This window comes from Rousettus aegyptiacus, unplaced genomic scaffold (genome assembly GCF_014176215.1).
Source record: "Rousettus aegyptiacus isolate mRouAeg1 unplaced genomic scaffold, mRouAeg1.p scaffold_m13_p_4, whole genome shotgun sequence".
NCBI lineage: Eukaryota > Metazoa > Chordata > Mammalia > Chiroptera > Pteropodidae > Rousettus > Rousettus aegyptiacus.
The window spans coordinates 114,122,828-114,136,397 of record NW_023416307.1 but is presented as its reverse complement, the minus strand read 5'-3'; the positions used below and the strand labels follow the sequence as shown (position 1 = coordinate 114,136,397).

The 13,570-nt window shown below is 40.2% G+C and overlaps 1 protein-coding gene across 4 annotated transcripts in view; it reads left to right on the top strand.

The window, feature by feature from the left end:
• Window positions 1–13,570, top strand: part of CACNA2D3 (calcium voltage-gated channel auxiliary subunit alpha2delta 3) — a 790,850-nt gene that overhangs the window by 633,874 nt on the left and 143,406 nt on the right. For all 4 annotated transcript variants that reach the window (XM_036219353.1, XM_036219351.1, XM_016156350.2 and 1 more), the window contains 4 exons: window positions 227–320; window positions 4,440–4,535; window positions 9,359–9,480; window positions 12,166–12,246. In XM_036219353.1, coding sequence (XP_036075246.1) covers window positions 227–320; window positions 4,440–4,535; window positions 9,359–9,480; window positions 12,166–12,246 — 393 coding nt within the window. The remainder of the gene's footprint in view (window positions 1–226; window positions 321–4,439; window positions 4,536–9,358; window positions 9,481–12,165; window positions 12,247–13,570) is intronic.

Genomic DNA, 13,570 nt, shown 5'->3' with positions numbered 1-13,570 from the left:
TTACTCAAGACTCTCCATTTACTATCATCTCATCCACATGCTTTGTTGGCATATCAGGTGTCAGAACTGTGTCATGTTTTCAGCTGGCGGGAGGTTAATGCATAAAGCAGCACACTGTGTGAGAAGGTAGCCTGCAGACACTGCAAAATGAGCCCGGTGAATATCTCGTATGCCCCATTCTGAGGCCCGGCTAAAGCCATCTTTTCAAGTGTGTCCCTCCCAACAGGTGATAAAGAATTGATCCAAGAAGTCCTTTTTGATGCTGTGGTGAGTGCTCCCATTGAAGCCTATTGGACCAGCCTCGCCCTCAACAAATCTGAGTAAGTGGTTGCACGTGTCCCCCTTTCATGGCCATTTCCCCACAAACAGTCCGAAATATGGTTATAGTTTAAAGAACTAAACTGTTTTAGGAGCCTGGTGTTAAAGTTCTTTAATTTTCCCCAAAGCTCCAAACCACAAGAGCTAGAACAGATTAGCGGCTCGGGTTTGGATGGCAAGCTACTGGGTTTGACATATAATTTGTTTGAGTTTTAACATTACATGAAATTTGGTATGCTGAGGTAGGGTGACACTTCCGAGAGAGAGGGAGGTGGAAGGAGCATTTTGCTTCCTGGCCTGCCATGGCTCCCTCTACTTCACAGTCTGGAGGGAACTTGGGATCTGGGCCAGGTTAGGCTGTGAGGAAGATAGGGAAGTGAGAGCTCTATTTCATTAAGGTATCAGATATAACCCTGTGTTTTAATTTCTGAAGTGGAAGATGTGGGAGGAGGAGGGTGGGCAAGAATAGTTCTTATTGAAGACCGGGGTGAGAACTGCTTCAGCAGCTTGTTATTTTTTAGCATCATTTTACTACTATTTTAAGTAAGTTATTGAAGGTTCAAAATAAGAAAAATCATTTATTTTTTTTGACACCTTCACATCAAATAATTATTCACTTCTCTCTCCTTTTCTGGTCTTTATTAGTTTATTTTCTTTTTTATCTTCCATTCTGTATATTCTCTTCTACCTACTTTTTATTCTTTCATATTGCCATTCATTCATTTATTTATTCATCCAGTATTGATGGCAGGTTTTGTTACGTGCTAGGCATGGGGCTAGGTGTTGGTGAAATGAAGATAACTCAATTAAACATAGTCCTTGCCGTCATGGTACCTATGATATATAGTGTGCTAGATCATTAAGAATTGTGATAACTACTTTGAAGGAAAAGTAAAGACATGTAGACTGTAACAAGACCAAGAGTGGACATGAAAGAGAATGAAAGCTTTTCTGAGTTCAAGGTTTGGAGAGAATTCCAGGGAAATGGAACAACATCTGCAAAGGCCCTGAGTTGAGAAAGTTTTTGACACATTTGAGAAATTTAAAGAAAACTAACAGAGCTGAAATATAGAGTGTAGGGTGTAAGATCTCGGGAGATGAGGCTACAGAGGGCCCAAGTGGTTCAGGACCATGAGAGTCAAGTTAAAGATTGTGGATTTTATATTCAGAGTCTTAGAAAATTATTGAGGGCTTTAAGAAGAGCATTTAGGAAGGATGTAATTAGATCCGTATTTTTAAAAAAGATTCTCGTACTGCTCTGTGGAGAATAGAATGTAATAAGATAAGAAAAATAGTGATGACTCCTACAGCATTCCAAGGGACCTGCCACTTTGACAGGGCAGTGGCAGTGGGCACAGAGAAAAGAGATATACTTGTGACACACTTCAGTACTAAGATGTCCAGGACCTGAACATCTGGGTTTGCTGTGTGGAGAGGACAGCTGAAGGATGGTTCTCAGGTTTAGGACATGATTAACTGGGTAGATAGTGGAACCTTTTTCTAGTACAGGAGATAATGAAAGAATGACAGGTTTGGAACCAGATGTGACCAAAGTTCTTTTCAAGACATTTTAGGCTTAAAATCCCAAATGGAGATATAAGGTAGGCAGTTTAATACATGATCATGAAGTCCCAAAGAAAGACTACCATTCGTATTCTATTTGGAGTATTTTAGACTGCTTACCTATATAGATCTTATTCCCTGGGATGTTGGGAAAGAGTCAGAGCCTTTCCTGTGATTGCATTCTCTAGGGGATGTAGAAATGTTTTTCTTAGGCTCTTATGAAACTCAAAATCCTGTGCAAAGATTGCTGATTCACTCCTAACACATGCAAAAGATTTCCAAGATGGTAGCTTGCTTTGTAGTCCACATCTGTAACTGATTGGGCAGCTTGGCTTTCCAATTTGGTGTAGGCTACAAGCAGAAACAAATGCGTGGTGTTGGTTTTTATTCGCCCTTTAAATGCTTAAAGCTAATATTGGCCACTTTCGACTACCATCAAAGGTTAAGTAATCAAGTGATCTGGATTTTATACTCAGAGTCTTAGTTGCAGATGACATGGATAATGCTTCTAATAAAATTGCTAGTAGCATCCAGGGCAAGGAAGCAAACTCAAAAATCAGTATGTTCTTCATATTTTTATTGTAGAATAAATTATGTATTTGTTGAGAAAGACCATTTGCTTTTTATTTTATTTTTATTTATTTTTTATCTTATTTAAAATTTTTTTTTATTAGTTTCAAGTATACAGTACATTATGAGACATTGATATAGTTTATAAAATGATTGCCCTAATTGTTCCTTCTCTCCTCTGGTTTTCCACCTAGCCAATATATTAATGCTAATTGCATTCTCTATGCTGTGTTCCCCATCCCTGTGACCATCTCTTAACTAATAATTTGTACTTCTTTGACCCTTCACCCCATTCTCCCAGCCCCCATTCTCTATCCATCACCAAATTGTCCTCTATATTTATGAGTCAGTTTTTAATTAGTTTGTCCTTTTTGTTCCTTAGATTCTGCTTATAAATGAAATCATATGGTATTTATCTTTGTCTGACTTATTACACTGAACATAATAACCTCTAGGTCCATCCATGTCATTGCAAATGGTAGGATTTCATTTTTCATAATGGCTAAGTAATATTCCATTGTATATATGAACTAATTGTCTCTTGATGGACATTTATGTTGCTTCCATATCTAGGCTATTGTAAATTGTGCTGCCATGAACATAGGGGTGCATAGATCTTTACGAATTATTGTTTTGGTTTTCTTTGGATAAATAACCAGAAGTGCAATTGCTGGATCAAAACTTATATCATTTTTAATTTTTGAGAAACGTCCAGGCCATTTTCCATAGCAGCTATACCAATTTGTAATCCCACCAACGATGCATGAGGGTCCCTTTTTCTCCTCATCCTTGCCAACTCTTGGTCTTTGATTTAGTGATGTTAGCCATTCTGATAGATGTCAGGTGATATCTCATTGTGGTTTTAATTTGCAATTATTTGACGATTAGTGACCTTGAACATCTTTTCATATGTCGATTGGCCATCTGTATTTCCTCTTTGGAGAAGTACCTGTTCAGATCTTCCATTTTTTAATTGGATTGTTTACATTTTTGTTGTTGAGTTGTATGAGTTCTTTATATATTTTGGATATTAACCTCTTATCAGATGTATCATTAGCAAATATCTTCTCCAAATCAGTTGGTTGTCTTTTTGTTTTGTTAGTTTCCTTTGCTATATAAAAACTTTTCGGTTTGATGTAGTCTCATTTGTTTATTTTTATTTTTGTTTCCCTTGCCCAGGGAAATATATCCGAAAAGAAATTACTGTTAGTAATATCAGAGAGTTTACTGCCTATGTTTTCTCTAGAAGTTTTATGGTTTTGGGTCTTACATTTGAGTCTTTAATCCATTTTGAGTCTATTCTTGTATAAAGTATAAGAAGGTAGACCGTTTGTTTTTTAAAAGAAGTATGTGTTGTGAATATCCTGAAGAACATGCTCAAACATACAAAATTTGCCTGGAAAGTTGAAAAAAAAATCTTTGGTGAATTTTTAAATGACTTTTCTTTGCTAAGGCCATTCTTAGGGTTCCTATGCATAGCATTCTGCAGGACAATTTCAAGAAGCCATTTTTTTATTCATCTCTTTGGGGTAGGTGGTGAGGATGAGGCCTATGCTCTGGTAGAATTTACAAGTTGGTCCCCCCCAAAATGGTGTAGAATTCATCTGAGACATTTCCAGGTTGTGGGATGCCATGGAATTTTCTTCCTTTCCTTAAAGTTGTTCCTGTTCTCAGCCCATTCTCCCTGAAGCTGTACCCTGTCATTTGAGATAAAGGTTTGTTTATTTAGCATTGAGGGTGCATTTTCTCATGATACTTTTGTTGTCACTGAATTCTTAGTTTTTCTGGCACGAATTTTTTTAAGTGATAAGAGTTTGCATTTTGTGCTTGGGAATTGTGTGTGTGTTTGTATGTGTCTATAATTTCTTTTAAAATTTCAGGTTTCAAAACTGCTATTTCGTAAAACATTTTCATGAGTCTTAAAGTGCAAAAGCCATTATCTGCTTACTGTCTAAAAGAACCCCCTGATGTCTGCTGCTCTGTTTCAGGAATTCTGACAAGGGTGTGGAGGTTGCCTTCCTGGGCACTCGCACAGGCCTCTCGAGAATCAACCTATTTGTTGGGGCTGAGCAGCTCACCAATCAGTAAGTTAAAGGGGTTCATTGTGGGGCCCAGTGAAATCCTGAGTTGGGAAGTTCAAAGTGAAGCTTATTTCATTTCCTGATTCCATCACTGATAGAAACAAAATTCAGGCCACCCCAGGCCTGTTGACGTTTTCTTCTCTCTTCTACCAGGGGGCCCAAGCATATGTGTTCACCTGCCCATTGGCCCTTCCATATCCCTTTGTTCTGCAGTCTTTTTGGCTTCTGCCCACTGTTCTGTCATCCTCCCCCATCCTAGTGAACTGTCTCAGAACTCTGGAGATGGCGCAGCTGCTAGGGGGGCAGCCAGAGGGGAGACAAATCGCCTCCTGACAAATGGCTTCAGGGGGTTCAGCTGTTCCACAGCTCTGTTGAGGAGTTCCTGCCTGTTCAAGAATCAGTGTTTCCAGTCCAATGTTTATTTGTTTGTGCATGTTTTAATGAACCTCCGTGCCTCTGCACTGATCCTGAAGGCCTGCAGAGCCCCATACCCAGGAGTGAGAAGTCTGGTGTTATTCAGGTGTGACAATGTTTCCTTGTGCTTCCAAAGAGACCCAGATAGACAGTGAGCAGGGTGTCACTGAGTGCAGTACTCAGATGCCCTTTAATCCAATGCTCAGTCCTGTGTCTTCAGAGAGCCACAGGTGCCTTAAGTCTTCAAATCGTTGTTTGCCCAGAGCTGGTGTGAGTCTGAGAAGTCTTTTCTGAGGCCATTAAGAAGTTTTTGCAATTTCTTTTCTCTGAAGCAAGAAGCATTATTAGGCCAGAGACAAATGGATTCAGAGATTCAGAAAGTTTGCTAAGTATGTAAGTGTTTGGGGACCAGGGTTCAAAGATTGTTAGAGACCTCACACACTTGATCTTTGGAGTACCTGGTAGTGAATAACCGAGCTACCAGGCGGCTGCCAGTTTGAAGGGCCCGAACCAGAAGATGCTCCTTTCCATCATAAAAGCAAGTCTGGTTATGGCAGGCCAATAGATTTTGAGCTGTTTTGTGGACTTGCTTTTAATTCCTATTTGAAGACTCTTTCTCAATATCTCATATTTGTCTTTTAGGAAGCCGACTACAGTTGTGACTTGATTTTTTTTAAGCCCTCCTTTTCCCTTTACTCTTGAACAATTATTTTTCCAGCAGACCAGTTCCTAGGAAGGAACAGAGACACACATTGTCCTCTCCCTTTTGGAACCAGAGAGGCAGAGGGAGACACAGAGATTTTCTGATGCTCAAAGAGGAGTGCTTTGTTTGTTTCGAGATTAAAATAAACAAATAAGAAAAACAACAACCACAAAACGTGACATCTTGCTTGTCTGATATGTCATGACAGTTGAAAAAAGACAAGACTACACCCAGGCTGGATGTCACCTAACTTATCTCATTCGTTGCCTTCACTCTGTGCATCTGAAAAATTGGGGTAATTATCTTTGACTCATTGTGAGGAGCAAAAAAGCTATAGATATAAAACTGCTAAGGGAAGCAAGGAATACCTACAACTATGAGTTCTCTGTGACTTGGAGTGAGTACTCATAGATATCTGGATGGACGAATGATTTGTCTTCAAGAAACATATATTATTGATCCATATAGAGGCATCTTGAGTTTTATTTTCTTAGGGTATTTGACTTGCCTACCTCCTCTAATCAAATAGTATTCACTGAGACCCAACTCATTGGATATACTCTATCAGCTAGGGCTAAAGAGGTTTTAGAATTTCTTTTAGTTTTTTTTTAAGAAGTCATATAAGGAAGAGTTCGAAGTGTTGGAGGGAGTACTAGATAATACAAGTTTCTACCCCAGAGGTAACTTGTACTATCATCAGCCTCCTATACTGAGATTCCATCTCCTAGTCCCACCACCTGCTTTTGGAAGTATTTCAATTATAGTTCATGGCCTCTGTAACCTGTCATCATCCCCAGTATTAAAATATCCTGAACCTACAATTTGGCCTCTTAGATCACATGTAGCATACACGTAGCACTCAATGATGTCAGCCTCCGTGGTATGGTTACTGTTCTCCCTCTCCCCCACAACTCTAAGTTTAAGCGATGAGCATTTCACAGCTTCCATTTGAATCACAGAGAGTGAAAGAAACTCCCGGGCTTTAAGAATCTCATATATTTATTCGAGCCATTTTCAGTTTACGTAGCCCCTTCACATATGGTGCTATACAATTTCTGATAGTATCCTGGGAAGTATAGTATTATTATTCTCTTTATATATGATTAAATGGGGCTCAGAGACTCAGTAGTTGATCCAAGTAACTCACCTGAGATCATTCAGCTCTGCTTAAAACCTAGACCTGTCTCACACACCACAACAGCCCCTGTTATACAGAAGAAAGCTTTTTTTCTTCCCTGAAAGGATCTGTTTTCCTGAAGAACATTTTCAGAGATTCTGTAGAATCAGATCTCTCCGTTCTTTTTTCGAATCACTACTTGGTAGTTGTCGAGGACCCCTAAGGTTTCCTAAAAACTAGACCCTCTCATGTTAATACTGGAGCTAATGGAGGTTAAGCACTGTGGGCTTCTGCTTGCTGCCCCAGATGGTCTGGTTCTAGGCAGCAAGCACTAGCCATCCAGATATACAGTGTCCCAGACCTATCTCCTGCCATCCTCAAAACATGAATATCTCCATCAGTCTAAGTGTGGCCCTCTCAAGCCTTCTAACCAAGCTATTATCTCACCTACAGTAACCGAAAAAGAGACACATATTGAACCAGTAGCTGCTGCGTGAGAAGGGCATATGGTTATACGCCTCTGACCACTGACAAAAGTGACAAGAGTGAAAATATCATATCTGTGCCCATGGCCTAGTGTAGAAGGCAGCTGTTCATTTCACCTAGGGCTGGGCATCAGAGTCTCCTTCACACACCTGCCAAGTCAGATTTATGAAGAATCTCATGCCTTAAAAAAAAAAATGAGAAAGCTCACATTTCAATATTTGTGAAACCTCATAATTTTAAGACCAGAAAACATGACTGCTGAATACAGCAGTGCCAGGAGGAGCTGGTCTGTGCCGTCAGTCCTGGCACTCCCAATGTCCCGCATCCCGAATAGCACAGGGATGTCTGCCTCCCCTCAGCCTTGTTCATGGCTCCAAAGCTGGTTTTCTGATTGAGAACAGAGTGCTTTTGCCAACATAAAAAAGATAAGATTACGATTTCTCAAGTATCTTCCTCTTGGTGAGAACCAGTAAACAAGTACAGGCAGCAAGTTCAGACCCTTTTTGGTCTACTACACCCAGGTGTACTAACACAAAATTTCATATGGTCATTAACAGAATGGAGCCTCTACCCAGGATGGTGGCCATACCAACAAAGAATTTGAAAGAACTGAGAACTATTATTGAGAGAAGACATAACAAATTGTTTTTAATACTTGAGAAGCTCTTATATGGATATGAGATCTGATTTCTTCTGTGATCATTAAGCGTACATTGAGTGCCTAATGAGTGCTAGGCCATGGGAATGTCAAGAAAAATTAGGTATCTGCCCTTAGAGAGGGATTAGGACATGCCAGTGCAAGTTACAGATGGCCATATTTCAGTGCCATCTAAGAACTTTGGCCTGTGATAGCATGGGCTGCCTCTCAAAGGAGTGAGCCTTGCATCTTTGGAAGGTATCAAGGGTTCACTGGTTGGCCATATCCTAAAACTACAGAATGCTTTCCTGAACTGGATGCCAAGTTCAAGTAGTTTATAATAACCAACTAGTTAGAGTTTAGTATGTAAATTTGACCATGGTGGAACAATATAGAATACCTGAGTATTTCTCTTCATGGTCTCTATGATCTAACTCCATGCTACACACTGCTGAATTAAAAACGGTGCCATTTTTGGTTCAGCTAGTGGCCTTTTTCTTATATATACATTGCCCCCGATTAGTTTCCCTTCCTAAAAGATCTCTGTAGAATGTGGACTAATCAGACAGTCATTTTCTTCCCTAAGTTGTACCATATCAGTCAAGACAAAGTGCTCAGATGCTGGAGAGTAAACATGATTCTTTGGAGGTAAGTCAAGCCAGCAAGCACTCATTGGGAATTCAGTATATTCAAGGTTCTGTGAAGGATGCAAAAACTCCTTTGTGAACAAAAACTCCTTTCCTCAAAGATATCGGGAGGCTTGGGTTGGAGGTATGACAATTGTGCAGATAAGGACAAGGGAAAGGAAGGCTGCGTTAAGAGTGACCAAGGCTGGGGGACCCCAGCATGGGGAAAGAACTTGTGTGTGTCTCTGTGGATTCCTTTGGTAGGTGGTATTTGAGGCACACCTTGAAAAGAACATGATTTTGACAGGAAGGAGTAGGGAGGGGAGTGTGCACAGCATTCTGGATGGAGAAAACCACTGTGGGCAGTAGGTAAGGAGGCAGAAGACTGAGAGATTTACAGAGAAGACCCAGGAGAATAGGGAGGGGAGAGAAGAAGGGAGCAAAGATCCCTACATGGGCCTACTTTACCTCCCTTGTACTTTTTCTAAGAAGAGCGAGATCAGAAGTTGATCATTCCAAGTGTATGTGTCCAGAAAGGTAAAGCTTTCTGACTTCCTTTGGTCTGATATGATTTCTGGAGGCTTTTTATGCTTGCTTTAGACACTAAGATAATTAATTCCCAGAAATACTAGGAAAAATCATTTCACCCACTGGGAGCCTGAATTCTGGGACTCTGCAGGATATTTCTGAGTAATCTGGGATGCACAATGTCACACACGCCTCTCTGAAAAAGGCAGCTTGGGGCTCTAAAGGCCAACACTGTTTTTATACCGCAAAGGCTGTTGTATCCGGCTTTTTCTTGCTGAGTGGTACCATGGTCTTCTTATTCTTTTCCATTTCAAGGGACTTCCTAAAAGCTGGAGACAAGGAGAACATTTTTAATGCAGACCATTTCCCTCTCTGGTACCGAAGAGCTGCTGAGCAAATTCCAGGGAGCTTCGTCTACTCGATCCCCTTCAGCACAGGTGGGCATCCTTGTTGGAGGCGGGGCTCTGTCTGTCTGGGCCTCCTGGCCTGGGCATTGAGTGCAGAGTGCGGGGTAGTTGCCTGAATGCTAAAGAGAGCCAAATTCAGCTTTGAGAGCCAATGTTGAATATTGGTCCTGTGCTGAACCAGTGACCTATTCCATATGTGTAACAGCCCAAAATAAAATGAAAGTTTTGCTAAACCAGATTGTGCAAAGGGCATTTTAGAAAGCAGGACTCTTATTTTGTACCATGTGGAATTTGAATACAAATTTCTCAGATTTTTTTAATGTTGTCATAGCCCTACTTAGGGAAAGTTGTTCAGACAGGTATAACATCCTATACCAGAACCTTCAGCAAATCCCAACACTTTAGAGGCCCACAATTTTCCATTAGAACTGAACCGATTTAAATCAACATGCAGGTGTAAGGACTAAGAGTTTGTAGAGCCTTGTCCCCTCCTGACAGAAGGCTGCAAGGACCAATGGGAGGCACGTAGCCAATGATTCTTTGTCTTTAGATTTACAATATAAAAAATAAATAAGGTCACCTCCCTCCAAAAAAGACTACATGCTCTCTTATTTCAACTAGTTTTAGAAGCAAACCGAGCTAGAAATGCTTTGTGATTGTCTTTGGGTTTTCCTTGTCTCAAGCACCCAATATTTTAATGCTCATTCTGTGTATGGCTCTGTACTCATTTGCTGTAGAAACTTCAGAGATGAATAGGACCTAGTTCTGTAAACCTGGAATTCTCTGGACATTTCATTCTATAATGTTTTATATCAAGGCCTTTTGTATTAGCCTCCTACAAGCATCCCTAAGTCAGCTGTAATGGCGGCTCTCCGGCGCCTAATGTCAAAGCCCCTCCCAGAGTCTTGGCACTTGCTCATTTCCATGCATGAAAACATCTTCAGAAATAGTGCTTTCGAAATCTGCAAAAGAATGTCGACAAGAGTTATCTAATAATTAGTCAAATGGACTCACTAAGAAGAGGCTTCCTCATTAATGAAGATACCAAGAAAAGGTGGATGTTGTTGTAGAAATTCCCTTGCTAGCTAGGACTTTCAACAATATTATCAATCAGGTTCCTTTTAGGACTGGGATTCTTGAGTCTCTTTCCCTTCACTGACAGACCTATGTGACCCACATCCCTACACATGTGTGTTATCAAACATAAATTTCCCAATGACTAGAGCTCTTTTTGTTGTTATTGTTGTTGTTGTTGTTATCTGTATCACACTTTATTGCTGAAAAAATCAACTAAGACAATGGACTTTCTCATTATGCTTCAGACTTATCAGTAATAATGTCTCCTTTTAGCATGCAAACTCATGATACTTTCTTTTTCACAGTCCTCTAAAGAAAAAAAAATAGAGCCTAGTTTGCTAGATCTGGACTAGAGTCATTAAGTTATTTTTCTATGACAGGGTGGCTTTTGCCCAAAACTGGACAGGGAGATGGAGCTCTGGGAGATGCAAGCATCCCCCGAAAGTGTGTGTGTGTGTGTGTGTGTGTGTGCATGCACGCGCGTGCACGCACGTATGTGTGTGATGGCCCTTATGTCAGTTTGCTCTGTAATTCACCATTTTTACTACAAAGAATTATGTCTCGAAAAAACAAATTCTGATTAATTAAGGCTGTTGTATAATTGGTTTTTGGCAAGTGGGGTTTTCATTGAACTTTCAGTGAAATCATATAATTACCTTTTTCATAGTAAAGTTATGGATGACATAATATCTTAAGAGATTTCATGGCCCCTTTAGATTTCAAGGAAAAAATGTTAAAAATCATCAAGTACAACTGTTGTGGTGGACCTCTCTCATTTTTTTCTACTGCGTGTTGAATACCTATACACACTAGGAAAAAAGCTGGTTTTCATTACTGCTTAGACTTGGGCCAGGAGAAATTTTTTAATTGGTTTGGTCATAAGCGTATTCAAATTCAGGTCTGCCTTCTCCCTGCTTCTCAATTCAAGTGATTCCATTTAACTCACATTCATTGAACACCTTTTATAAGGTAGGCACTGGACTACCTTATAAATTAACTACCTTAACAATTATTAACTACAGTCATTAAGAATTTGCTCTCAGCATCTTCTAGTTCATGGGTATTGGAACCATTGAAAATCTCTTAACATTAATGCCATATTATTAGCACATTAATAAGAATTTGGAGTAAGGATTACATTCCAGCTCTATCCCTGTTTAGAATGATTTTGCTAAGCAAAACTGGGCTTGAAATTAGAATTTTATAAGTCAGTAAAGTTTTCACCAACAAATCAAGCTAGAGTTCTCAACTCGTCAAAATAATTTTGAAACTTTATCTCATGCAGCTCTCTATGGCTATATTTAGACAGGCAATAATAAATGTGATTATCAATGCAAGTAAACACTGAAATTAGTAACCACAAATTAGAAAAAAGATGGAGTCTCTCCATAGTGGTCAATAATTTTGATGAGAAGAGGCTGAATATTTCTCAGTGGAGGCAGTTCTAACACGATGCACTTTCTTTCACCTGAAAGGTCTAGCCAATCCAGCATCTGTGGCCTGACAGAGTCAGCCAGCTCTGTCTTCTGGGAGGCGAGCCCCAGCACCATCTGCAGAAGTGCTGACTGTGAGCCAATATGACAACCCTCTTAGCATCTGCACTGACATTATCTCCATTTTTGGTTTTTCTTCTTATAGGAACAGTCAACAAAAGCAATGTGGTGACAGCGAGTACTTCCATCCAGCTCCTGGATGAACGGAAATCTCCTGTGGTGGCAGGTAAATAGTGAATTTCAATCGATAAATATAAAGTAAGCATGGCATCCACTTATCTGGCCAGTGAATTACTTCTATGTACCAAAATGTTGGCATTTGAAAGGGAAAAAAATTTTAAGTTACTCCGTCTTCAGCATGCTGTCATCTCTACCAGTCCAAGGCTCTGACAACTGGTTGCGTTTGATGTGAAAACAGAAATTTCCCCCAGCACTTTTATTTTCACACTCTGAATGAGTAAGGCATTGTTGGTCTGTGCAGAGGAGAATTTCTCAGCAGTGGGTAGCATGCTCATTTAGAGTAAGCTCTAGATCTCCCACTGCCGCATCATTAGGTTAACAGTGGGCATACAAGGAAATTATGGGCTTGCTTTAGGCAAATACTAGCTGAGAGCCTGAGATTTTCATCATTCTTAGTCCCCCTGAAGAATTAGAGTTAAATGTATCTGCAAGTGCCAGTTTAAGACAAGGAGAAAGCCAAAACTTTTAAGATGGAGAATCTTAAATTGTCAAAGAAATTCTGTTTCTGGCTTTTCCCATCTCTCTCACTCTAGGGAGTGTCAGTATAATACCTCTGTCTGGCTAGGGGCTTTTCCTGGTGGTGTTTGGCCTAAAGGGCCATAAGCTGCCACAAGCCCTTCTTGGAAGATAGCTGCTGAGAAAAACGGAGCCTAAAAGCATGTCTGGCACATCATCTATGTCTGATAAAAAAAATTGCCGAATCCACTAGTTGATGGATGGGTGAGACCTTCCAAGCGGCACCCTGATATTGGCTAGATTTACCAACGCGAGTCATTTCATTTCGGAGCAGCCTCCCTCAATAAGTTGTACTGGAGGGTGACTTTGAACATCGACTTCTGTGTCTTCTCAAATATTTGTGGGAAGGAAGGCAAATAGGGTAGTGATATTTGAAGTGGCTGTTCTCTGGCTAGGAAGCACTGGGTTTTCTTCCCCACTTTATTTAATCCGACTTAGCCTATACATTATAATTGTATTAGCAGAGTTTGAAAGATATGGGGACAGCTGCCTTGGTTTTTATGGGTTATTGGGTATGGTAAGGAAACAGTCATCTGTATCTGACCCGAAGCTCATCTTGAACTAGGCAGCCTGTAACTAATCAACCAGGAGATAAGGACTCTGAGAATTCATGGCTGCTGTCTTCAAATTTTGTCACTTAGAGTCTCATGTTCCTTGAGGAAGGTGGGAGACAGGATCATTATTTAACTCAGCAAGATTTATTTATGCTTAAAGGAGGTCAGACTTGCTTACCTCCAGGCTGATCCAGTTGCTAGTTCTGGAGGCGTGTTATCTCTCTAGAGCTGGTGCCACAT